Below are 26,841 nucleotides of genomic sequence, written 5' to 3' on the forward strand. Positions count from 1 at the left end.
CCGCGCAAAAAATTTACACACGAATTCCGTTTCCAATAACAATCACGAAGCGAGAAACAAAAACAAAAAGCGCAAGTACTGCAAACACCCACACGCACACCATCACAGTCATACATATACACAGTCACACCGATAGGCACGCCACAGACTGCCTCGCCTCGTCATTGCCATCTCGCTCGCACTGCCCAGCCGACGAAGCCAAAGTATCAACAACTGTTCACGTGAACATCATGAGGTCAACGCGTGATACCAGACGGACCCACACAGACACTCACTCACACTCCCAGGCAGGCACCCAGGCAAGCGTGTTTAGCCAGTAAGAAGGTTATTTGTCAACGGGTCGAATACTTGATACCATGCCAAAAAAATTCTTAGCCTACTTATATGGTGCAAAAAGTAATAGTGCAAAAAAAAGCTTCTCACAAATGTATTTTATTAATAAAAAATACATAAAAAATAAAATAAAAATAATAATAAAAAATATAAATTAACCTCCTTAACCTTAATCATACCCCTGCGATACCCTCTATGGCGTGAACAGTCACTCGCCCCACAAGTCTGGTATGGGGTATGGCGTGCTAGTTATCCGCTCCCCCTCGTTTCGTTTCTTGTTTTTGTTGTTGCGCAAGAGAGAGCCGCAATAGTCACAGCTGTTTTTGGGGGCTCTCTCACTCTCTGAGACCCCCCTCTCTTATTGTGGTGTGCTGCTGCTGCTGGTTGCACGAGCCCCTTTTTGCTTTGAAAACTGTTATAGGCGGCTGTCAGATAGCATTGCCAGGTGCTAATAACTGCTGCACCTGAGCCGATTAACTGAATTACAGTCTTCCAAGCTTGAATTAATTATTACATGGCGTTAGTATAACACTCTTAGTATAAAATGGCTGTCCTTTTCCCATGACTCATCTCCGTTATCTCTTGAATTCTCGGGACTGGCAATGCCTTTCGCTCAACTGTTGAGTTCTCCCCCACAGTCCCCCACTGTCTTTTTTTTTCGAAAAACTTGCGTCCATTAATGAAATTTTGAACCAGACTCAAAGGCAGACTTTCAGACATTAGATTTCAAACTTAATGCAAATATATGCGACTGGGCCTGGTTTTTTTCAATATCTGTTATGAGGGGCGTCTGCCCAGGTTTAGACCAGCTTTATAGATATACATTTTTTTTGGTCTTTTTTGTTTTTTGGCTTGTTTGTTGTTCTCCATTCGATTAATCACAGAGACTTCCGTGGCAACAACTGCGTCAGCTTTTCAGTCACGGCTTTGGGGTGTGTCGGTGTAAGACTTTGCGTGCCAGCGTGTGTGTGTGTGTGTGTGTGGTTGTGTGCTGTGCACGCGGCTTGTGCATGGACAGCTATGAATAGACAGCCCCCAATGGAATGGCATGGAATCTTCCGCCCCCTCCCCTCTAATGCTATCTCTCTCTCGCTCTCTCTTACTCTTCAGTTATCCCCAAAAAACAAGTCTCGGCGGTAAACAGCTGATGACGTCCATGCGTCGGTTACGTGCTCCACCACCACCACCACCACCTCTCTTTTACCATCACTAACAGAGAAAGAGAGAGAGAGAGGCATAGAGAGAGAGGAGACCTGACCTTTTTAAGTACAGAACTGGGGGGCAGCTACACTTCTGCTGCCCACGTTTCTGCTGGCTGATGTTCGTACGGGCCGCTTCGTCCGGGTTTCATTGCACTGGTTGCTCCACCGATGACGACTATCGTCCCTCAATACACACACGCACACCCACTTACAAGTGATTACGTCGGAGGCGGCGGCTCCACCACACACACACCAACACACACACTCGACTGCGACGTCGACAGCGGCAGCTCTGCTGGGAGCTGAATGCCTTTGCCTTTTTCATTCGTCTCTTGAGTTCTGATCACAACGGTTCGCCTCCGCTCCGGAAAATATTATAAAAGAAAAGTCTAAAACGGCAAAAAAAGCGCAGCAGCAGTGCGAAATCATTAACCAAGTGAAAAAAAAATAAAGTAACAGAAACTGGGATTAAGCCAAGTGATAAGCCAGAGTGCAAAACAAACACAAAATAAACACAACAACAAACAAGAAAGGATAGTGCAGTTAAAAGTGCAGCAGAAAAGCCACAAAATGGATATGGATACCCTTCTACCATCACCGCCAGCAACGCCCCCGCTACGGGATAACAAGTTGGAAAATGTAAGTGACCTACAAAAGGCTATATCCGTTGGATATATATTAGTGGTGGTGGTGGGTGGGGATATATAGTGATTAGTGAGTGCATTCAAGGCAGTGGAAAATCTCAAATGAAATCGGCCATACACTCGTTCTCGCTTCCACTTGCCGCATTTCTAAAAACAAAAGTGTTCCATCCTGCTCTGACTCATTGTCAGCTATGTGATCACGCAGCCAGCACGCGTTCACGTGAACACCGCATGGACAGTGGATGATTGGCGAGTGGAAGCGAGAGGGGAGCACCCTGAACATTGGACTTGGCACCAGCAGAAAAAGCAAAAACAAATACCCCATCGCTAGTTGGTAGGGGGGACTCAGAGAGAAAAAGAGAGAGCGCCACAAGAAGACTAAGAGAGCGTAGCGCCAATATTGTTTGAGAGCGAAGGTGAGTTGCCATTTGGCGACTAAGAAAGGTAGAGGGGGGACAAGAGGGAGTGATGGGCAAACAGGCCAAGCCCCAACTCATAAAAATATGTCACATTGCTTTGACGGGCTTCTCTTTACTTTTTTTTACCCGTTTTTTTGTACAAACTTATCTGGCCGAGAAAGAAACAAACAACGTGCCGAGCCCATAAAAAGATTTCGACGTCGCCACACGAGCCAAGTCCCCCTTGGGCCCCCACCCACCTTTTCAGGTACCTGACGCACGTCATAATAATACTTCTAGTGAGTTTGCATTTTTCGTTGCCTGCTTTTGGGCGGCACTTGTGAGTTTCTTTGGGGGATTTCAGTTTATTCAGGTTTTAAACACGGAAAATAAAGAAAATGTAAAAAGTAGTATTAGTTAAAGTGTGTTAAAAATAATGAAAAAATATATACTTTAAATACCTGTTAAAAAATTCAATTATTTACATTAAAATCAAGCTCAAAAAGAGTAATTTATAAGCAAAAGGTGTTCAATGCGACACTGAATGCGTAATAAATTAAAGCAAAGTTGGTAGAAAGTCCGAATTTAATTACTCATCTCGCCTCAACCGAAACGGCCTTTCAAAAAGTTCAAAAAACCGCCAAAAAAAAACACATCTCCTTGGAGGAGCGTTGAACCCCAAACGGGGGGGTCTGGACCGGAGCTGGGTGAAGGTTAACGGTGAACGGCCTTTCCAGCCCCATCGGCCGTCGACGGTCGGCGGTTGGCGGTCGGCGTAATTAGCGACAAGTTACTCTGGGTCAGAGTTCTGGTCTGGGGGAAAAGTGAATGGGATCGGGAATGTGAATGCACTCTTTAAGACCTCCACCCCTCCCCTCTCCCCTCCTTTATGCCAATAAACTTTTACTAATCAACGCTTTCTTCTTCTTCTATTTGAACAGGTGGCCAAGGACGAGCAACAGGTGAACCAGAACCTTCTGAAGGCCAAGCTCAAGCTGGTGGCCCAGAAGAATCAAAAGAATGGCGGCATCATTACACCCAATCCCTCGGATACGGAAGATGAGGAGGTTCCCAGCAAGAAAATGCGCCTGGAACAGCCGGCCACGACCATGACACCACCACCAGATCAGAAAGCCGAGGAGGATCAGAGCAAAACCCCGGAGAGGGTCAGTGTCATTATGCGGGTGAACAGTTCGGGAGCCGTGTGCTCCAGCAACCAGGATGAAAACAGCTCCTCCAGCACCAGTTCCAGCTCCAGCGACACCACCTGCTGCAGTTCCTCCACAAATGCCACCGCCAGTACAACCACAATCGCTCCCGCCGTCGAGGATGACTACCCCGAGGCCAATGTCTGGCGCAATCTCAAGTTCAAGATGAACAGGAAGCGGGCAGCGGAAGTGGCGTTACCACCAGTACCAGTACAAAAGCCCCAGGAGATCCCGGCACCAGCGGAAAAGCTGGAACCGGAGGAGAAGGAAATCAAGCCAATTCTGCCCCCCATCTATGTGGCTCCCGTCGCCAGTCCCGCCAGCCAGCTCCTCCTGCTCAGCACAGTGGCCGCCCAGCAATCACCCACGCCCATACCGCTTTCCAGCGCCGAGGATAAGCAGGCACCCCGGATCACTGCTGCCCAGGCGGCAGCCACCAGGAGTCGCATCTACGAGTGCAGTTTCCCCGACTGCGGCAAGAACTACTTCAAGAGCAGCCACCTGAAAGCCCACCAAAGAGTGCACACCGGCGAGCGGCCCTTCATCTGCAAGTGGGAGAACTGTGACAAGCGGTTCTCCAGGTCGGATGAGCTCTCCCGGCACAAGCGCACCCACACCGGCGAGAAGAAGTTCCAGTGCGGCGTCTGCCAGAAGAAGTTCATGCGCAGCGACCACTTGTCGAAGCACGTGAAGCGCCACAACAAGGACAAGGCCAATGGGGTGAACCGTCACGTCTCCCTCACCAGCAGCAGCAGCAGCAGCTCCTCCTCCTCCGCCATGGCCACCTCCCTCTGCGATGCTACACTCCACTTGCGGGCGATAGCCCCGGCATCCACCTCGCCCAGCCTCCAACAGGTGTACTCCGCCCAGGATCTGCTTAGACTCCAACAGCAAGCCAGTAGTTTTGGTTTCGGTAGCACTCTGCTGCAGGTGCAGCGATGAGAAGGTCCTAGGAGATGACACCCCGAGGAGAGGAGCAGCTGCCCCCCAGAACCAATCTCAGCCCGACAGTATCGCCAGCTAAGCGGAAACGGAAACCCCCAGCACCAAAATCAGAATCAGATTTCAATCGAGAATATGAACAGAATAGTTAAGAATTAGAAATCCTATAACTAAGTAGGTGGATGAGTAGTGGGATGGAGAGTCCATCGTCCAAGAATTTTATTGCTGATTTTAGTCAAGAGTTTTTCGCACTGTGCAGCTGGTGTGTAGACATTAAGCTTAGTTAAGAGCTAGATCTTGTCATTATATTTTTTTCGTGCATATATCTTTAAATTCAATAGGCCATTGCCCCCACCCACCCATCCACTGGGGCGACTGGGGGCGAAGCCAACTATATTTCTTTCCAAGGGCACCAAGAGCACATCCTAGCTTAGCGATCCTCTTCAGATTTAGATTCAAACTCTGACTATACCTAGTGCTTGTAAATAGAATAATACTAGAGACGCGTTCTGCGTCCAAAATCTGTGATATTTAAGTTTTCTTAACTATTTTCTATTGTAACATAGGTTATTGCTCGTAATTCTCTAAATATTAAACACACAAACAATTGTATTTATTGCTAAATGTGGAAAAAAAAAGAGAAAAACAAAATCAAGAAAAGAAAAAATAATTGAATCCACAGAAGATTCAAATCTCAACAGAAGAAAATATACATATTTTCAAAAATAATTACAATTCGAATGTTTTTAATTGGAGGATCTTTGCTTGCATTTATTTTAAATTAAAGGATATAAGATTCATATCTTAAGGATAACTTGCACCCTCTCTTTTGGATAGAGGATAAGAATATAAGAGTATCTCTGGCAACTACATGCCCATTAAGGTCGTCAGTTCGCAGACATCCCTTGGCTTCGAGTGGGGCGAGCACGCCTGCCGCACAGCCATCTCCCAGGTGTCCAGCAGGTGCGATAGGGAGTAGTTCTTCGGCAGCTTGGACATGCGTGCGGTGAGTGCCTGCTGTACAGTTTGGAGGAAAGGAGTAGCCGAGTACTCTTGCTCCGTGAGGGAACAGTCCGGCGCCTGCCACGGATACTCCTCCGGCACACTGACACTAACGGGCGGGACACTCGGCAGTCGCTTGTCGTCCAAGCAGCAAATCAAACGAATCGCCTTGTTGTTCACCTGCGAAGTGGTGTCCAGTTTAATCTTAAACTTGGTATCCAGCCGGGCGATCTCGCCCTGAAGCACATGTGGCACATCCTGTTCGAAAGGGGAGGACTTCTCCTCGATCCGTGGTCGCTTGGCAGGCACTGGCGCTGCTATATCTGTGCCGAAGAGCAGCTCCAAGGTGGGCCGGAAAGTGCGATGCAGAGTGTGGTTCGCCACTGGGCTTTGGAGTGTTGTATTTATGACCTCCAGTAGGGGATTGGAAGATTTCTAATAGGAATATAAGATGAGAGTTTAAAAAACTATTAGCAAGAAGAAATTAATATCCTTTTTACCCCAAACTGTTGACCCGAATACGAAATCAAATCCATTCTCTCCAGAGCCTTTTCGCATTTCAGAAGAGTTTCCAGGGGGACACGCTGGGTGGGATTGCAGAGGATCTCCAGCAGCTTGCTCATTTTTGTCATTTTTTCCACATCTGAAATGGTTCAAAACAAATTTTCCAAAGAGTTTTTAAATAAAATTGATTTTATTATAAGATTTAAACAAAAATAAAATAAGGAAACAATTATTTAAATGATACTTTTTATTTCATTATTCACACGAAATTGATTTTGTTTCGGATTGAAACCTTTCACAGATCACTATATATAGTATAGTATAAGATGATTTTTCAATAATAATATTGAAGAACAATTATTTCCTTTAATTAGGCACATTTTGCGAGACAATCTTCTTTTGTTCTAAAGAAATTCCCAATGCCTCTACATGGTCCATGGGTAGGAACACATCTTTTGGTATGGGAAAAATAAGTATAGCCATGGTCAAGCATAGCACAACGCCCCTCATAAGCTGGCAATTTCTCGCAAATTGCTAAAAAAAAAAAAGGGAAATATTTAATTTTTACACCCACTACTTTCCTCTCAATACTTACGATCCTTTAAACCAAAGGACATCCCAACAAGGGACAATACAAACAGGAATATTAAAGCCAACTTCATTTTAGTAATGACGGAATGGAAAATAAAACCTCACTTATAAATGGTTTTTTAATAAATTAAATATCCATAACTAAATATTTCCGATTTGGCATATTACTTCTATTATTTTTTATACAATTTTTGAAATATAATCTCATTAGATTTGGTCATTTAACAGTTTAAATTAATATTTTGGCGTAATGAGAAATTAAACAATATATCCCTACCCATATCCATATCTGCGCCAATTTTTTAACCGATTATTGAGCGGAATACCTTAAAGATTTTAATTTTAAATGAATAATTAATTGTTTCACTCAATAATTTTTACATTTTACCACTCATTATTGAGCAGAAATTATTTTTTTAGATTATTTCTCCATTAATTGCACAAAAATCTACAAATTTAAATTATTTAATCTTTTTCCTGTGGCAAATAATAATGTAAAAATATAGTTATACATTATTTTCTTTAATTATTCACATTTGGACACACAATCTTTAATTTTCCTAAAGAAATTCCCACTGGCCTTACATTGTCCTTCCGTAGGAACACAGGTTTTAGTAAAATAAGAAAAAGTAAAGCCCCGCTGCAAAATGGGACACTTTCCCTCATAAACTGGCAATTCGCTGCAGATTCCTAAGAAAATGGAAACAAAATTAGTTCTTACACCTACGACTTTCCTCTCAGTACCTACGATTCTTTACACTAAAGGACACCCCCACGAAGGACAGTACAGAAAGGACTATTAAAGCCAACTTCATTGTAGAAATGAAGGGATTCCAATGACGGGATGGAAAATAAAACCTCACTTACAAATAAATTAAGTTTTTATTAAATTAAGTTTCCAAATTAAATATCCATAACTAAATCATTTCGCTATGGAATCCCCCATCCCTTAAAACATATGGGATATCCCTACTCTTATCCATATCTCTCTCAATTTTCTAAAGGGTCTCTTAAAAAATAATGAAAAATAGATGGGCGGCTAATATGACACTTGATCCGGAATATCTTCAATGACATTCTCTAATATTTTGCATCAAAATCCTGCACTTTTAAAATTCCCCAATCTTTGTAACAATTTCTAAGACTATGAGTTTGAAAAGATCTTAAGAAATAAATCACTTTTTTCATAAAAGTACTCACTTGTGCCATCGTTGCTGATCTTGGCCAGCATCCGCTTCAGTGGCTCAATGTACTTGGTCAGTTGCTTATACTTTTCGCGGTACATGGCCTCCTCCTGGGGATTAAAGGGACTGTTCCCGGTCACCTGGCCGGGTGTGTTGATGGAGGCACTCGGCGACTGCTGGCGGATGTTCCTCTGAGGATTCTGCATTTGCATCATCTGCGGACTGGACTGTGGCACCAGGGCCGGACTGGGTATCATCTGGGGAGTGGGCATCTGGGGTGTGGGAGGCTGTTGGGTGGGCGTTTGGTTGCCAACGCCCAGCTGCTGTTGCTGCTGCTGCTGCATTTGCTGGAGCTGGACCTGCTGCTGCTGTTGCTGCAGTTGTTGGGCATCCGCCGGCGAGGGGCTGGACCTCATGAACGGCTGGCCCGGCTGCTGACCTCCGACTCCGATACCTCCTCGATTTCCGGGGAACATCTGACCACCCTGACCCATCGCCATGTTAGGCTTTTGCTGTAGGTTTGGAGGCATATTCACGCCCATGCCACCCATGGGATTGATGCCACCTTGCTGCACGGCATTGGGCGGCAGACCTGCTCCGCCCACTTGCTGCTGTCCCGCAGGGCCGCCGACTACGTTGTGCTGACCCTGTTGCATGTTGGGGGGCATACCCTGCATACCCTGACCGGGCATTCCCTGCGGTCCGCCCATTCCATTGCCCTGGCCCATGCGCATCATCGGATTCATGCCCATCTGCCGGAGGAAAAGAGAAGCTATAAGGAGATTCAAGGACTTAAGAGATATACACTCACTGCCATCTGGTTCTGCTGAATCTGTTGCATGGGCGGCATCGGTTGCATGGCATTCACGTTGATGGGATTGTTTTGCATTTGATTTGGCACGGGACCAGCTGCTCCTGGGGCAGTATTTGCACCACCTGCCCCGACGACGGCGGGACCACTGTTCGGACCCGGGCCCACCATCTGGTTGGGCATGCCGCCCATCTGTTGGCCAGCATTGCCGACGATTTGGCCCTGATTCGGGGCACCGCCAGCACCCATTACGTTCATCACTCCGGGATTATTGCCGCCCTGCATCTGCTGTTGCATCATCTGTTGGGCACCACCGACGGGCATCTGGCCACGGATATTGGGCATGGGTTGCATCTGCTGCTGTCCCGGGCGCTGTTGGTTCAGGGATTGCAGCAGATTCGAGGCGGTGCCGGGACCACCTGGTACCGGAGCACCACCAGCACCCATGGGCATCACTTGAGGATTCCGGTTACCCTGGCTGGCCAAGTTCTGCAAGGCGTTCAGTGGATCCTGCATCATGTTCTGGCCACCGCCCATTTCAGCATTAGGTGGTGGTCCGCCTTGTTGCTGCTGCTGCTGTTGTTGTTGTTGCAGCTGCTGAGACTTCCTGGACATGTCCTTGTAATGCATAAACAACTTGGCCACCAGTCCCAGGTACTCGTCCTTGGTACGCGATTTGCGAAAGATATGGTTCTCCATAACGCTGGCATTCTTAGTCTGGTCCTGATAACGAAATGAATAGTATTACTTATATTGTGAAATTTATTTCGTGGGAAAATAAAAATTTACCTGAGCATTTGGGGGCAACAGTTCGTGGCTGAAAAACAAAAGAAAATTAATTAAAGCAAGCCTGCTACGCTTTTCGAGGCACTTACATCTTGGAGATGACGTTCTGCCGGAACTTCTGACTTTGCCAATCTTGATCAGCCATCTTGAATAATAATTAAACCACTATTTTTATTTCAAAATAATTATTTTTGTGAAAATTTGAGTGCAGTTGCGGCGATAGTCAACAGTTTTTCAAAATTAGTGTGACCAAGTAGAAGAGGCGGCAAAAATACCATGCGTTAACTTCTGTTAAAAATATTTAACAGAATCACCCTGTTATGTTACAAGTTTTTAAATTCTCTGTTAAGTTTGTAATAAATATATCACTTTATTTAAAAGATTTCACTCATTGGACTCACATTTTAGTTTTATAACGATTATTATTTGTTTATTTAATTATTACCACATTCTAAAATTTACCGCTTAAAAGAATTTCTCACTATTGGCTATTTTTGCTTAACGGTACATATGGTTCATGTGCTTTAATTAGCACCCTTTTGATTGTTTTGGTTCTTAACATTTACGCTACCATTACTGTTTACCAATATAACTACAACAAAGGCCACGGCAACCCCCCACCAGACCAACCACCTGTGTGACACTCTTCCGCCCTCTCCATTGCACTAACACACACACACATACAGTCTTTTCACAAAAATGAGAGCACTACACTGGCAATAATAATTGAAGATTTTGATACTTTCTTTTATAATAATACAAATATATATGTATATTAAAATTTACAGATTTAAAGCCTAGAATAAAATATGGAAATAAATTGTATTTATTTTTATTAATTTAAGAATTTTTCGTACAAGCTGTTAGTTACTCTCCCATTTCTTTCTTTCTCTCTCTCTTTATTTATCTGTGTGTGTGTGTGTCTCTCTCTGGCGCGTGCTGAGCGCAATTAGCACTCATCCGCCGTGTGTGCTTTACCGTTGCTCCCATGTTCGGAATCGCATTTTTTTCGTCGAAGAGAGCGGACGTGCTGCTCTAGGCTGGCGCATCGCATCACCGTGTTTTCGATTTTCGATTACGTTCTGGCGCGTCGACCGACGTCGTGTGTTTTTTGTTTAATTTATTTTGTTCAGTTGTTGCGTTGTTATTAACTTTTTTTGTATTTTACTACCACTACGTTTCACTTGTACAATTTTCTGTTCTCTGCAGTTTGCGCGCGGGCCTTTTTGTGTGTTTTTTAGTTATTTTTTTTTCGCTTCTGCCACCTGTACAAGTGTGCTGGGGAAGATAGTTCGAAAATAGAGCGATTTTTTTCTTAAAGTCGTTGCCGGCTTTTGCTGACGTTCCTCAATTCTACATTATTCCGTATCTAATTCTTGCAAATAAAAAAATAATAACTAAAATTCATAAGAAATAATAATAAAGACTAAAGAGTGTGGAGCGAGAAGAAGAAGTGCAAGTACAAGTCGCTTTTTATCAGCAGATATCGCGTATACGACGCGTGTTACCTTGAAGGTGAAAAGGAAAATTGTGCCACCCACTCCCCCCCCAAGTGATTCTGTGTGTGTGTGTGTAGCCGAATATTAAGTAAATTACAACAACAACAACATCAAAAACAATAATGGTATAACAAGCAAGCACATCACTTACTATTAAATTATATTACAAGTTACATGCTGGGGGCAGAACACAAAACAAAAAAAAAATCACAAAAACAAAAAAATATAAAAAACCAAAAACAAAATAATCAAGCGAAACAAGGCAAAAAAAAAAAAAGAATACACAACAAAAAACAAAAACAAACAATAACAACGGCAGAGACAGCGAAAAGAACGTTTAAGTGAGCAGCAGCTGCGACGTTGAAGTCAACGTCGACTGAAGCAGCGACAGAAGGTGCAACAGAAAAAACTACAACAACAAAAGCAACAACAACAGCTTAAATAGCAACAAAATGTCGAAAAACTTTTGAGGTTCGTATATATGTGTGAGTGTGTGTTTGTATGTAAAATATCTGTGTAAGTATGTCGAGTACGCGTGTGTGGTTTATTTGCTGCTTCAGTGCATATGCTTGCCCCTCCCCCCCATATTACCCACCCATATTCGCTGAGTGCGGCTTATACCGCCAACGTCGCTGCCGCTGCCGCTGCTGCTGCTGCTGCTACTGCCGCAGCCAACGCTGACGGCGGCGACTTGGGTGCTCTACTTTTTTCTCTTCTTTGGCATTTTTGTTTTGCGGCAAAAGCAATAACAACAAAGTCGATTACAACGACAACGATAACGGCAGCCCCCAAAAAGCGCCACACAGACAGCAAAAAAGAATAATAATATTAATTAAAAGTGATGCGATAGCAGGGTTACCCTCTAAGAGAGCAGAGCAGGAAGGAGAAGCCAAGAAGTATTGCCTACTTTTAAAGGATTTTTTTAAAAGGATTTTAAAAAGGAATTTTCCAAAAATTAACAGTTTTAAGAAGTTTTTTGAAGTTTAAAAGGCAAGACATAGTCTTAAATTACTAGATTTTTAAGTTTTTAGTTTAAAATTAAGTGAAATGAGAGAGTAAGGAAGTAAGAGAGCAGAGCAGGAAGAATAAGTCTAGAAGCAGCCAAGAAGTAGGCAAGGATTTTTTATAAAAAGGATTTAAAAAAGGAATTTTCAAAAAATTATTAGTTTTAAGAAGTTTTTAAAGTTTAAAAGGCAACTTATAGCATTATAGATTGAGTTTTTTAGTTTTTAGTTTAAAATTGAACAAATTCTTAAACAATATTACTTAATTAAAAGAATCATTTCTTCTAAAAAGTGAAAGTAAACTGCATTAAGGCCTACCTATCCCATTAAGAAAAAAAAAGAAAGTTACCAAGTCTCTTGTTTTAAACTATTATCTCTACAAATTATAGGTTTTCATTGTATGTAGTACCACCCCCCAATAATTCCCCCAACCAAGTGGGTATTTATTAAACCGTAGATCCCCTCCCTCCCACCTCTGCAGGGTATTACATCAACAACAATAAAAGTGTGTTGACATTTTTTTTTCTTTATTTTTTTTTGTTTTTTTTTTTTGCCTTTTACGTCTGTTTTGCTCTATACGTTATGGAGCAGAGGGCGATGTTGAGGTCCAAAGTAGAAGCTAAAGCTAAAAAGCAGAAGCTCTAGTCTCTGGCGGGATACGTGTTTAAATTATCAAGCCGAGCTTGTCAACGCCGCACGCACGGAACATCAAGACTACTACTGACACACATACGTGTTTGCATGCTAATGTCCGTATGTAGTACTTATATACATCACATATATAGACATATAGACCGAGTGGTATCTGTGGGATTGAAGTGAGTTTGCCGGCTGGCACTTGGATCGCTTTTGAATACCGACTTTGGGATTCATAGAGAAATGAATGACTGACAAGCGGCCGAGTCGAGCCGAGCCTATTGATTTTCAATCAATATATTGTCGCGGACATATATGTATATATGTCTACTACAGTTGGGGTCATACTAATAGCATTGCCTCGTTTAAAGTTCGAAGCTTAATGTGACTGTTTGTCATTAATCCCGGTATACTATTCGAAATAATAACAAAACATTAGTCAAAATAATCGCCACTTCCAGTTAGATAAATAAAATAGCAACGAACTCTACGCCATTACCGATAAGATAAACATTAGAACTTGATTACCATATTATATTTTTGCATGAGCCCACCTGTCGTATACTTAATATTTTTTTTTTATTTTTCTTGAATGAAAACTGAAGACTAAAGTTCAAATAACTTTGCTTCTTAGTTTATAATTATTATTATTATTTTTTTTGTAATGTACATTAGCAAGTTCAGTGTCAAACTACAGAGAGTTTTGTTTATTTTCGAGTTAGGAAGATAAGATAGATGTTTAAATTAAATTATGATGTTTAATTTTTGCACTCGGCAGACAGAAAAAGTGCGTTTGGCGTTTAGAGTTTGGCCTTTTTTTTGCTATTTTTTTTTTTGTTGGTGTCAGGTAACCTCATTTACTTTTTTTTTTATTGTGTTTTCAAATGAAAAGACTCGCTTTTTATGGCTGCATCTGTTTGCTCCTAATATTTCCGCCGCAATTACTTATTTGTATTTCCACGATGACACCCAGGTTTCTTATTTTTTCTATTTTTTTTCTTACTATCTGCCTGAGCTGTTGTTCGATTTTTCTTGAATTTGTTTTGCATTTGAATGTCGGGGAATCGGGAATTGCTATAGCTTCTTCTGTCGTCTTTCTTCGCATTTCACCTTTGGAAGCGACACTCTCCACGCATATACTACTACTGATGGTATAGGGTAGGTAGGTATAAAGACCTATACCAGAGGTACATATGCAAAATATTCAACGGCCAAGCGAAGCCAAGCGACTGTGGCTGTCACAGTGACGGGACGGGGACGGTGACGGTGACGGTGACTGAGCTGCCGGCGTTGCTGCCTCTGCCGGCGTAATCGTCACCGTCGCTGCTTTTTATTATCATTTGATTGCGTTGCCTTTATGATTGCCGTTGTTGCTGTTTGTCGCCTATTTTATTTTTCCTTTTTTACTCGCTTTTTTTTCTAGCATTCTGCTTTTTGCCGTTTGCTGCTCATTGTTTATTTCAATTCTCTTTTTCTCCTGCTGTTTGATGCACAAAGAAAAAATCTAAAAACTAAACACTAAAATATATATTTTTTTTAAAAACAATTTATTAGTTTAAATATGTTTTTAAAGTGTCTTTTTAAGCCAGAAAGACAATAAATATAAATTAGAGGATTATTTTGACTAAAAAGCATGCTTTGCCTTGCTTTTTCCTTCAAAAAATAACTCTTTCAATGAATATTCTTTAAATTTGTGTATAAAAACTAAAAAGATTAGCCAGTTTAATTTTTTAAATATTAGCTTATGTATTTTAAAAGGGTCTTTCAAGTCTAGGAGACAAAAAAAGACTATAAAGAAATGTTACAACACTATTTTAATAGAAAAGCATGCTTTGCCTTGCTTTTTCGTTTAATATTTTTTGTTGAATATTCTTTTTTATTAAATACTCTCCCAATTGATGTATAAAAACTAAGGAGTCTGGCCAGTTTTAATATTAAAATATTAGTTTATGTATTTTAAAAGGGACTTTCAAGTCAGAAAAAGTCAAAATACTAGAAAAGCATGCTTTGTATAGCTCTTTGCTTAAAAACAGGCTCTTTTTATTGAATATACTTTAAAATTTTGATACAATCTAAAAAGGAATGCTAACTTTAATAATAATTTAGTAGTTTATGTAATTTAAAAGCGTTTCTTCAAGCCGGAAAGACAATAAACAAAAAGTGCGACAGAAAAGCATGCTTTGCCTTGGTTTTTTTCTTTTAAAAATAAGTTTTTTATTAAATTTAGTCCCAAATTTTAATACAATCTAAAGAAGATTACCAACTTTAATAAATCTAAACGAAAATAAAGTATTTTTTTGAAGATTGTAGATTTCAAACTAAACTAAAAAGGCCGTGCTTTTTTTTTTTGCAATTTTCTGCAATGTGTGACAAAGTGTGAACCTGTCACGGTCTCTAATTCAATTTATTTAAATTAAATTCACTTATTTAACATTTAAATCCTTGTTTTATTTTATCCCGGTGCAGAGCGCACTGATTCTCCAACCGCAAAGCCAGAGCCAGAGCCCAGATTCGTTTTTGTTGCTCGTTTTGCTTGTTTACTGAATTTACTTAACTTGTTTTTGCGGTCGATGGTTTGGCCCTATTTGAGCAACTCTCACTGGCATAGGCTCTGGAGTTTTCTAGGGTCTGTCACCTCCAACAACAATAGCAACAATACCAACAACCATAATGACAACAACTGTCGTAATAGTACTGAGTACTCGATGCACTTTTCCAATCATTTCGGTTACTGTTGCTATTTGTCACGCATCGTCATCGAAAAACCAATCTTGTTGTTGTTGTTTTGGTTGTTGTTTGGAGGAAAAGCCAGAAACTACAACTTAAGGGAAATTGTGGAGGAAAATTGAGGAAAAAATAATAAAAAAAAAAAAAAAAAAAAAAGAGTAGCAAACAGCTTGAACGCTAATGGGAGCATGGAGCTGTCATGTTTGCTTATGAGCGGCGGCTTCATTTCCGCCCCTTTCAGGACTCGAAATAGCCCAGGCTTTCAGCCAGGATATGAAGCATATATGAGGGCGATATAGGGAGGGGGGCCGGGGCTGGAGTGATGTGTAATGTGGGAACTAGACCTGTCACATGTCCGGAAAATGCTTCGGGAGCGGCTGCCCTGCCAGTCTTGCCTTTAATTGGACTCTATGATTGGGGTATACCGGTAACTAGAACACTACTAAAAAGGGCCAATCTATTTATTATTTATCAAAAGAAATGAGTAGAGGGAGGTGTTCTTTAGGTATATTTTTGAAATTTCTAGAATCCTCTACAAGAAATTGAAGATCTTAACGATTTTTGACCAATTTTGAACCAGAAATGGACGATTTGAACCATGAAACAATTGAACGAAAAGCAAGAAATATTAATGACGAAAGAAACTACTAGTTCTTAGCCATTTTCTAGGCCTTAAGACTTTAGATAATATATAATTTTAAAAATTTCTAGAATTCCCTTAATGAAATAGAAGATCTAAACCATTTTTGAACAATTAAACAATTGAACTAAAAGCAATAAATATTCGTGACGAAAGAAACTTGACAAAAAGTATGAATAATTATGCTTTTTTTGTCTTTTTCCTTGCTATTTTCTAGGCCTTAAGACTTGGAATAATCAAATAATTTACATTTTAATTAAAATAGATACAAAAATAGATAGAAAATGATTTTTTTTCCAAGGAATAAAAGGGTGGCATTGCAGTCGCTTTTCCATATGCCGCCACAATCCTTTCGCTCTATTTTCGTGCCCATTTTCTTCTCACCACGGCAACCACTTGTTTTCCCAAGCACAACAACAACAGACACACTCACACACACACAGAGACACTCACTCACACTTACACCCACACTTACATGCACTTAGGAAAATTCTCAAAGACTCACACAACGATAGACTCGCCTATTTATTGACTGCCATTGTCCGTCTCTGTCGCCATTTTCTCAGGGCTTGCTCCTCGGGCTTTTCCTTGCTGGCTTTCCTTTCCTGCGTCGGCGCAGGCTGCGCCGCCAGCGTCTCAGTCAATGTCAGCTTCGGCGTCGCATTCCTCGGCAGCAGAGCAGCCTCAACAGATGAAAAAGTTTTTGCTGGAACGTCGCACGCGCTGTCACGCCTCCTTCTCGTAAAAATAACTGCTGCAGTCCTCAAAGTTTCATAATTAAAACAAAGCCAGCCAGCCCCCCCCCCTTAGTGTGTGAGGGAATCCCTACAACAAATACAAATTGAAATAAAATACAAAAAAAAAAGGGAAAAACAAAAATAAATAAAAATACAGAAACGCAGAAGCGCGCAAATGGGGTGTTTGGTGTGTCAGTGTTAGCCCGCGTTTTTTCCAATTCCCAACATATGGCAGCGTAATTCCGGGCATTTTTGGTAAGAATTTTCATTAAAAATGGGCCCAGATGCATTTAAGAATCATAAATCATAGTAGGCTTTAAATTTGGCCAACTTTTTTGATGTTATTGTAAGTTGGCCACATTTTTGTTTGGCTAGCAGATTGAGGCACAAAGTTTAGTCAGTTGGAGTCGACCTCTCCAACCGAGAACATCTTGGGTTCTGCTTTCCTTCTTTATTTTTTTAATTTATTTATTTTTTTCCAATAAAATTAAATGGCCAAAAAATAATATTATTTATTAAATATTAATAATATTATTATTTTGTGACCGTTCGACCCTTAGACTTGGCGGAATATATGTCTTGAATTTAAAGTCTTCATCTTGGGTTCTTCTTTCCATCTTTATTGTTTTTATTCTTGGGGAAAATATACTTTTGTGGTTCTGATTTTATTTTTTAATTTTTTTTTTTTCCTTTTCGAGCAATTGATCTGCCAGAAAAGCTTTGAACTCCTGCTCCTGAGTAGGAGCTCCAACCGACCAGCGGCTGGGATTCTTCTTTCCTTATATTTTATTATATTTTTTAATTTATTTTATTTTTGTGGTACTCCTTGACAAAAAATAATATATAATTTCATGGGCATAATCCTTGAGACCAACGCTTGAGTTGGTTTTATTTTATCTGGAAATTATTTTGCATTCGATTTTAGTTTGAGTTTCAATTGCTGGGGGCTTCGAATCCTTGAGAACAACGCTTGCCTCGTTGAAGCACCTCTCGAAGTTCTTCACTATTTTTTTTTTGTGGTTCTCATTTATTTAATTTTTTTATTTTTTATATTCGATGGATTAGTCGTCAGTTTGTATCCAGGAGGAGTTCTGCGATCTCTCTGATCACTTATATCCCCTCATTTATTTCCGGCTGGTCCGGGCTTCACGCCTAATTAGACTAAAAGCCCCCCGAAAAAATCGAAGATGCTATATTTCCGATTATACCGATTAATGGTCGAATGGCTCTGGCCGGACCATCAATATTTTTTCGCTTTGGAGGCAAAAGTGAATTATTATAATGAACACCAAAACAGACACTCGCCGGACATTGTGAGCTTCGCTTGTTTCATTTTAATTTTATTTCGTGACCGGAGTCCTTTCACTTCGCTCTTACTTCTTTGCTTATATATTTTATTTTTTTTTTTATTTGCTGTGAATCATGTGGCTGCCGCCGGACAACAGTTGTCCTTATGGCTGGTCCTGCCCTTGGTCATCCCAGGTGGTCGTCAATGGCCTTTGGATGGAACTACCATCGCCAGGATTCTTCGACCATCGCATCAAGGCGAAGAAGGGTATGGTTACTACTTTTATTCTTTTATTTTTTTTTATTTTACAATTTAAATCCTCTATTTTCCTTTTTCTCAATCTTGGCTTCTAAAGATCCCGTTAACTAGAATCACCTTAATGGCTTGGGTACTTATATAAGATATTAATTATTTTATTTTTTAAACCTACTTTTGTGGTTCTGATTTGCTTTTATTTTATTTTTTTATCTAAACAAAAAAAAAACAAGTCTTGGGACCTAAGTCAAAACCAAGAGTCGCGTGTGTCCTTATAAACTTATTTACTTTTTTATTTTTGAAAAATCTTTTTGGGGCTCTGATTTGTTTTTTATTTTATTTTTTTTTTTTATTCTAAAAAAACAAGTCTTGGGTCTAAGTCAAAACCAAGAGTCGCGTGAGTCCTTATAAACTTATTTTTTATTTTTGAAAAATCTTTTTGGGGCTCTGATTTGTTTATTTTATTTTTATTTTTTAATTCTAAAAAAACAAGTCTTTGGACCTAAGTCAAAACCACGAGTCGCGTGTGTCCTTATAAACTTATTTACTTTTTTATTTTTGAAAATTCTTTTTGGGGCTCTGATTTTTATTTTATTTTTTTTTTATTCTAAAAAAACAAGTCTTGGGTCTAAGTCAAGACCACAGGTCGCGTGAGTGCTTATATGTATAGTTCCTTATACATTTATTTTTTTATTTTGTATTTTTGTGGTTCTGATTTGCTCCTATTTTATTTTTTAATTTTAAAAAGAAATGTCCTGGAACCTAAGTCAAAACCACGAGTCGCGTGTGTCCTTATATATTTATTTATTCTTTTATTTATTAAACATCCTTTTGTGGTTCTGATTTTTTATTTTATGTAATTTTTTTTATTTTAAAAAGACAAGTGGTGGGACATAAGTCAAGACCACGTGTCGCGTGAGTGATTGTATAAGCACTTTTATTTTTTAAAACTATTCTTATGGTTCTGATTTTTTTTTATTATAAAAATACAAATAAGGCATACTTAAGTGATTCTGATTTAATTTTTTTTTTATTTTATTTTTTTTAATACAATCAATGTTAAAAGGACTTTATAAAAATACTTTCTAAAGCTTTTGTAACCAAGTGTTGCCAGAGCTGGCAAAATAAGCTAGATTTTGAGAGAAAAAAGTAAAAAATATGCTGAAAAACAAGCTAGCTATACCCCAAAAGCTAGAGAAATAAAAATAAATATTTACATTTTAATTTAGAGAAATAATCTCTTAGATTATATCTTGCAAGATCTAATTTAGATTAGTTAGATCTAGCCTGAAAAAAGCTAATTGGGCAACCCCACGGAGTGAAGTTAGAAGTTGAGCATGCGTGCAAGAGGTTCGACCCCTGTATGGAATAACTTTATAATACTTTATAACTTTATAATACTTTATAACTTTATAATACTTTATAACTTTATAATACTTTAAAACTTTATAATATAATATTTTTTATTTTTAAATTGTATTTTGATATCTGCCAAAACTGGATAAACTTTTTGTTAAACAGTTTTTATGAAAACCTAAATATTAAATTATTAAATCACAAGCCAATATATATCGAAAGTGATATGTTGATAAATAAAAGTTTTCTTCGATCTCCAGCACCGTTTTCTACTTTCAAACTTGATATAAAATTAGATTCCAAATCTCACATTTTTTTTTAAATTTCTTGCCATTTCATTACGTTTACGTATAACGTATTCTATTTATTTTGTATAAATTTAATCTTGGCTCAAGATTAAAGTTCATAGACGTCCGCTATTAAAATTTCTTATCATTTAAATAATGTCTTGGGATTTCTTAAATCCGGCACGACTGCTGATCTGTTTAGTATTACCAAGAAGCTCCTTGGTGGAAGGCATCTTTCCGTGCCAAGTACTGAGGGTGAGCTGTACACCTGTCCAGTCTATTGGCTTCTCGTAATTATTGGTTTTTTCCAGTGTTCCCCGGAGCTGTCCCAGTTTGCGGTGGGCGTTGACATTGAGTGGGCGTAGATGGGGTGGTTGGATTGTTATTTTTTTGTTGTTTGTGTTTGTGTTAGTGGCTGTTGCTCTTTGCATTGTCCATCCCGGTCAGCGAGTATTGGTGCGGAGGGTCAATCATTAATATTTCATGAACATTCCACATTTCCATTTCACAAAGCCGAGTCGCGGGTCTCTCATTTTCTACACAGGAATAAAAAGTTGTTAATTAAAATTATTGTTTTGGGAGAAAGTTTTTTGAAAACTACAAACAAACTATTTTCATTTGAAACTTAATGGAACTTTTTTTAAATAAAAATATTTTAATAATTTTATTTCATAATTTTGTGCTCTCTGTATAAGTTTCCAACCCCTTATCGCTCAATGATCCCCAGCCCCTCCTTCGACTGCATTTAGACATCAAAAACCCCACTGACACACTTGCCAGGACAACGAAGGACCTGCGTGCCGCTGAAGACCACATTTAATGACCAACAAAAGCGAAATTGTTGCGGGGGTGTATGTCTATGTCTGTATGTATGTACATGGCGGGGCTTTCCATTTTTCATTTAAATGCCAGGGAATAATTGCTTTTTCCTGTTGGCGGTATGTGGGGTCTTGCTGGGAAAAGTGTCGGGGAGACACAGGGGTGGTCCAACAATTGTGAATGCAATTTGAAAATGCTGCCAAGTGAACAGAGAACGGAAGTCCTCAAAAAAGGAACTGTACGGGATGAAGGTGGAAATAACCTTGACGCAGTTAAAGGCGGTATGTTAGTGGTAGAGTTTTTTTTTTTTTTTAACAAAAAAGGGAATATTTAATCATGTTTTCTTACTCATTAAGTATACTTACAAGAAGCATATTTGGCTTTCAATAAATGATCAGGGTATTTTCGTTAATTGCTATCGTTTTTAACATCAAATAGTTGGTTCTTTTGAATTGTAAACCATAATTATGATTGAATATGTGACTATTAGCTGTTCTATTAAAGCTGTTCTATAAAGGTTTTGAGTTAAAAATATTTATGATATAATTTTTAAATAAATATGAGGTCTAACCCACTTCTTTATGGCGTCCTCCCCTGTAATGTTTTCCAAAGATAGCCACTTTTTCATATCGTATTCCCATAAAATTGATTGATTGGCTTAATTTCCTAATTATATTTGATCTAAAAATGAAAACTTGCCCTTTAGGGAATTTATAAAAAGTTCAAAATAAGTCTTATTACAAAAATAAAAGCTTAAACACGTCAATAACTCCAAATATAACTTAATAATAATAATTTTAATTTTCCATTTCCAGCCAGAAAAATGCAAGCGGCCATGGACACGGCCGCCATGGCCATCTCTGTGGGTGCACCCGGATCCGGCTCGGTTTCCGGCTCCAGTTCCGGCCCCGGCAGCAGCAGCAGCAGTGGGAGCAGCAGCAGCGGCTATGGCAGTGCCACAACCACGCCCACCGGTGCTGGTCACTACGAGGCGTCGCCCACTTCGATGCCCATGGCCACGATAGCCACGGTGGCTCCGTTCTACAGCGAAGCCCTGACCTCGCTGGATGCCCAGCAGCGGCAGCAACACCAGCAACAGCAGCAGCAACAGAATCCGGGTCATTTCTATCACCAGAACTACGGATACGGAAGCTCCATGCCCCTGGATCCGGCCTACAACTATACGGCGCCGTCCTACAATGCCTACAGTGCGCCATCTAGCGGCGGCTTGGGGCAACAGTTGTCCGGGAACTCGTACGCCGTGAGTGCCGGTCGCTACGAAAAGTTGGCGCCCAGCTCGGGGGCCAAGTACATGGGGAATACGATCGGAGGAAGTGGGGGTGGTGCAAAGCCCCAGGCCACGGCCACGCCCTTTTACGCCCAACCTCTGTCCGGCGGAATAAGCAGCACCGGAGGCTACATGTCACAATCGAGTTCCATGTACGATCCGTACACAAAATACAAAATGCCCGCCCAAGCCACGCCCCAAACGCAACTGCCGTCGATGATGATGCCGGGTAGCCAGGCGGCTACAGCTCCGGGTCCTACTGCTGGCCAGCTGTACGGACACCTGGGCAGCCAGAAGCAATCGATGCAGATGGTCCAGCAGCCCCAGCAGCAATCCCAACAGCCACCGGCCGGGCAGCTAACCCAACTGGAGGCCAACTATGCGGCCATCAAGCCAAGCAGAAGCTACCAGGGGATGCCATCATCAGCGATCTATGGCGGAGGAGCTGGTGGCAATACCGGATCAATGAGCAACACTCTGGCGGGGACAACGTCGGCGCAGTACTACGACAAGTACGGAATGCCAGTGTCCATGTACTCGCCGAACGGCGGACTCCCCATGTACACTACGCCGGAGCTGGCGGCGGATACGGCGTACAGAAAATCGGGCAACTGGGGCATGGACTACAACACGCCGAACTGCAGGTCCTTGGCGCCAGTACCGCCGGTGGCCAATAGCTCGTACCATCACACGCATCCCGGGCAAGGATCTGGTCACGGACATGGACCTGGTCATGGCCCAACGGCTGCTGCTCCGAGCGACATATTCTACAGCTCCACGAAGTACGACAAGTACGGGAGTTCCGGAGTGACTGGCTATCCCAGCAATCCGTATGCGGGTACTGCAATCTCCCAACCCTACGCCGGAAGGAACTTATGGTCCGGGGCGGAGAACCCACCGCCAGCCCCGAATCCGCGCCAGAACTGCTGCGTCCAGGGCTATCCGCTGACCCAGCAGAGCTGCTACTACCCGAGAAGCAATGGCTACGGCTATGCCACACCCGGCAGTGCCGTCCCGCCCCAAACCCAGCCGCAATATCCTGTGGGCAGTGGTGGCGCCACCGCTCCCCCACCCATGAAGCTCAAGCATCCCACGGACATGTATGTGGGTCATGGATCCCCTTACGACACGAATCCTACGCAGCTCGGCTATGGCTACAATCCGCAATCCATGCCCGGAGCAGGCTCCTCCAATAGCATGAGCAGCCAGAGATACGTTCCGGCGCCTCTGGGGCTGGGGATGAGCATGAGCATGGGCATGGATCCGGGCAGTGCCGGGGGCTACTACAACGATCTCAACCTGAACAGCCTGGACAGCTACGGGCCGCCGCAGATGCCACCGCAGCAGACGTTGCGATCGCAGCCGTATCCGCCGGATTACCGCAAGAGATCCGCCATGGTGGCCTCCAACTCGAGCATTTCGGCGGGGAATCCGTGCTATTTGGGTCAGGGGTCCGGCAACGGAGTGCCAATGGGTGGTCCGCTCACCAATCCCATGGACAGCCATGTGATGGACAACTACGTGGGCTACAACCTCCATGCCAGCGCCTCCGCCAACCTAAGCTTCAGTGTCGAGGCCACAAAGGGATCCGCGAACGCCCAGACCAACAACATTCGGGACTTCCTCTCCACCTGGAAGGTGGACGACGAGGACGAGGCCGCGGCCGGGGTGGCTGAGCTGGTGGAGGCCCCAGCCGTGGCTGTGGTGGCACCCACCGTTCCCAGCAACCAGAACTTCATGTACGAATCTCTGCCGCCCACGGGACCACAAGCCACTGCCGTGGCCGTGGACCACCAGGGCATCAATCTGCCGGACATCATCATCGACATTGGAAAGGCCAGTGGCGGCCCGGTGGAGGACTCCTTTGGCAGCTTCGATGTGGAGAAGGAGCTGGATGAGCTGCGGCTCAAGACCAGTGTCTCCGAGCAGCCGGTCCACGACAGCAGTAGCGACGCCCTGGCCGAGATTCTCCGCCAGCCCGAGACGGCAGCTCCTCTTGTGGTGGAGCAGCCGTTGCCCTCTCTACCAATGCCAAGTCCCATCCTCAACAACAACGAAGCCTTCGTGAATCCTCCCACAGCGCTAGACTTTGACCAGAACAACAGTTCCAACTCGAATGAATCCAACTTTGCCAAGGAGTACGAGACCTTCATCCACAAAATCGATGGATCGGAAAGGGAGATCGAGGGGGCTGATGGCCAGGACCGGGAGAATCCCAAGCGGTTCAAGTTCTACAAGAGAAAGCGAAGGATCACAGAGCCGGCACAGGAGGATCTGGCGAAGGAGCAACAGGTGGGGGAAGCTAACAAAACCACGCAGAAAGTGTCCCTCTCTCCTAAGAAGCTGCTGGCCAAGAAGCGACGCAATCGCATCAAGATGTTGCAGATTCTGGAGTTCGAGAGTCCAAGGATCAAGTATGTGCATTACTTCAAGTCCCTGAAGCGGCTGAGGAAGCGATATGCCTCGAGTAGGACCAGAGAGCTCCGGGCCATCCTCACGAAGAAGCAGCTGACGAGAACCAAGGAACGCCGCCTGCCGCTCATCAAGCGCCTGATAAAGAAGTACGAGTCTGGCCCGGCATCTGGTGTCCATAATCCCCAGAGTCTCAAGGGCCTGAGTGTCACCGCCCTGAACTCCTCCGAATTCAGGAGCAGTCTGATAACCGGAGCGAACCGGGAAACCGTCATCAAGAGTGTCCACAGCTACAAAGACAAGACGGAGGCAGTGCATCATGACCAGCATTTGGATGAGCCCCCAAGATCAGTGGAGCAGCAGTGCTTCTTCAAGGGATTCGATGATACGGAGAACACAAATTTGTCGCCGAAGATCAAGTTGAGAGCCGATGAGGAGATGAGTGAGAAGGACATGACAGAAGTTCAGAAGCCCTCTGAACCAGCAGGGGAGGAAGTGTCTCCCAACAAGGATGAGCAGATCCATGCCTGGCTGAGAAACCAGGATGCCCCCAAACAGCCTGCAGAGCCAGCCAAAACCCTGACCAGCATAGTTCTCTCCTCGTCCTCGTCGTCATCTTCGAGCTCCAGTTCCAGCAGCTCCAGTTCGGGCAATGACGACTCCTCCAGTTCGAGTAGCCAGGACGGAGAAGCCTCCTCGAGCAGCAGCAGTAGCTCCAGTAGCAGCAGCAGCTCGGGAAGCTCTGTGGCGGGAGAGGAAAGCGATTTCAACGAGCTGGCTGCCCTGGAGAAGGAGCTCTCCCAGTCACAAAAAGGAGAGCCCAAAGCGGAGCCATTGCCCATGGACACAACAGAGAAGGTGGACCCATCGGGGTCACAAACCGAACCGGAGGAGGTCTCCAACCAGGATATTGCCAAGCTGAAGCAGATCCTGGAGAGCGATGGCGAGGAGGTGGCTTCGATCAGCTCCGCCGGCGCCCGAGTACCGAAGCTAAGTGACCTTAGTAAGATTGCCTTAAATAGTTCCTTAAAACCCAGAGAGTTAGTCGTAAGTCGAGACGGAGCATCCGAAGGATCTCCGCGAGTGAAAGAGCCCGCTCATCGAGAACTGAGCGTTGAGGAGGCGCTGGCGGAGATGTATCAGCAGATTGGAGTGGCCTCCGATCCGGAGGATTTCGAGGGCAAGGATGGCGGGGACGAGGGCGATGAGCCCAATCCGAACGGGCAGGACGTCCTGCTCATCAATCTGGCCGAGATCTTCGACTCCAGCAGCGATCTCTATGTGGTGCAGTGCGACATGAACGAGAATATCCTGGGCGTGGTGACCAGCGGCGATGAGGACCAGGAGATGCCCGGCCCGGATCAGTTGAATCTCGTCCAGGTTAATCCCGAGGAGGAGGAGCAGGTGAACACCCTGCAACTGATCCAGTTGCTAGCGGAACCCCAGCCAGAATTCGAGACACCGCTGATACATCACGAGGAGATCGTCCACCCGGAGGCGGATGGGGAGGAGAATCGGAATCCCCGCCAGTTGCTCAAATATCTTCACGGCAAGTATGTCCAGAGCCGTGTCAGTCGCTACTACCATGCCAATCGGGTGCTGAGGAAGTACCGGCGCCAAAGGGCTCGTCCTTCCCGACGAAGGCGGTCCAAATAGGAGTCTATCAGCTTCTACCAAAGATTAATACCGATCCCCATGGACAGGATCGAAGGCGTGCCTAATTTGGATACTAATTTAGAGAACCACATCCACGTAGAAATGATTTTTTTTACGACACTTTACTACAGAATCTCAAGACTTTTTTTCTAATATTTGGATTTGTTTTAGAAAAAGGAAAATAATATAATATAATATACTATATAGTTGATGTTTTAGGGAAAATAATAATTTTTAAAGTTTACACTTAGTATATGAATAATATGAATATTTATATATTTTAGATATTTGTGCAATATTTTTACATGGAAACTGTCGTGCTTATCTGGAATGCGCGAATTCGAATCTCTCAATGGGTTAAGCCTGAGTAAGCAGAGTTATGGACGGGTTGAGTTTTATTTAATATTTTTTATTTTATTTTGTGGGCTGGTTGGGTCAATTTTAGGGGAGATGGAGGGAGTTTCGGACAGACAGACAGACTCGCGTGCAATTAACGAGATATATGCGAGCACATACTTTATCGGCTAATGTATCAGCGTTTTAGTCGCTCGGGCGAGTCGGGCAATTTTAAAACGCTTTTCGCCAAAGGTCAGACCTCTGATTGAGATACATTCGCGGTAAAAAAATATATC

General features: G+C 42.7%; 3 protein-coding genes and 1 long non-coding RNA gene across 5 annotated transcripts; 2 read left to right on the plus strand and 2 right to left on the minus strand.

The window, feature by feature from the left end:
* Window positions 1–1,827: 1,827 nt before the first annotated feature.
* On the plus strand, window positions 1,828–5,456 carry LOC6507962 (Krueppel-like factor 11). The gene is made up of 2 exons (XM_001965326.4): window positions 1,828–2,174; window positions 3,519–5,456. Exons 1-2 carry the CDS (start codon window positions 2,106–2,108, stop codon window positions 4,725–4,727), a joined length of 1,278 nt encoding a protein of 425 aa, XP_001965362.1. The 5' UTR covers window positions 1,828–2,105; the 3' UTR covers window positions 4,728–5,456.
* Window positions 5,457–5,470: 14 nt separating this feature from the next.
* LOC6503360 (mediator of RNA polymerase II transcription subunit 15) lies at window positions 5,471–9,866 on the minus strand. The gene is made up of 6 exons (XM_001965327.3): window positions 9,695–9,866; window positions 9,609–9,636; window positions 8,820–9,542; window positions 8,025–8,760; window positions 6,230–6,372; window positions 5,471–6,164 (listed from the first exon to the last, which is right to left on the minus strand). The coding sequence occupies exons 1-6, from the start codon at window positions 9,748–9,750 to the stop codon at window positions 5,595–5,597; spliced, it is 2,256 nt and encodes a 751-aa protein (XP_001965363.1). The 5' UTR covers window positions 9,751–9,866; the 3' UTR covers window positions 5,471–5,594.
* On the minus strand, window positions 6,463–7,697 carry LOC116656010. The gene is made up of 3 exons (XR_004311040.2): window positions 7,573–7,697; window positions 6,829–7,514; window positions 6,463–6,767 (listed from the first exon to the last, which is right to left on the minus strand). It is a non-coding gene; the product is annotated as an uncharacterized LOC116656010 (long non-coding RNA).
* A 706-nt stretch (window positions 9,867–10,572) lies between the features above and the next one.
* LOC6507392 lies at window positions 10,573–26,453 on the plus strand. Of its 2 annotated transcripts, none has more exons than XM_001965328.4 (2): window positions 10,573–11,575; window positions 21,669–26,453. In XM_001965328.4, the coding sequence occupies exon 2, from the start codon at window positions 21,677–21,679 to the stop codon at window positions 26,207–26,209; it is 4,533 nt and encodes a 1,510-aa protein (XP_001965364.2). In that variant the 5' UTR covers window positions 10,573–11,575; window positions 21,669–21,676; the 3' UTR covers window positions 26,210–26,453. The 2 variants fall into 2 exon arrangements, with proteins under 2 accessions (XP_001965364.2, XP_044572290.1); XM_044716355.1 differs by lacking the exon at window positions 10,573–11,575 and adding an exon at window positions 20,361–21,134.
* The last annotated feature ends 388 nt before the right edge of the window (window positions 26,454–26,841 follow it).

This window comes from Drosophila ananassae, chromosome 3R (assembly GCF_017639315.1).
Source record: "Drosophila ananassae strain 14024-0371.13 chromosome 3R, ASM1763931v2, whole genome shotgun sequence".
NCBI lineage: Eukaryota > Metazoa > Arthropoda > Insecta > Diptera > Drosophilidae > Drosophila > Drosophila ananassae.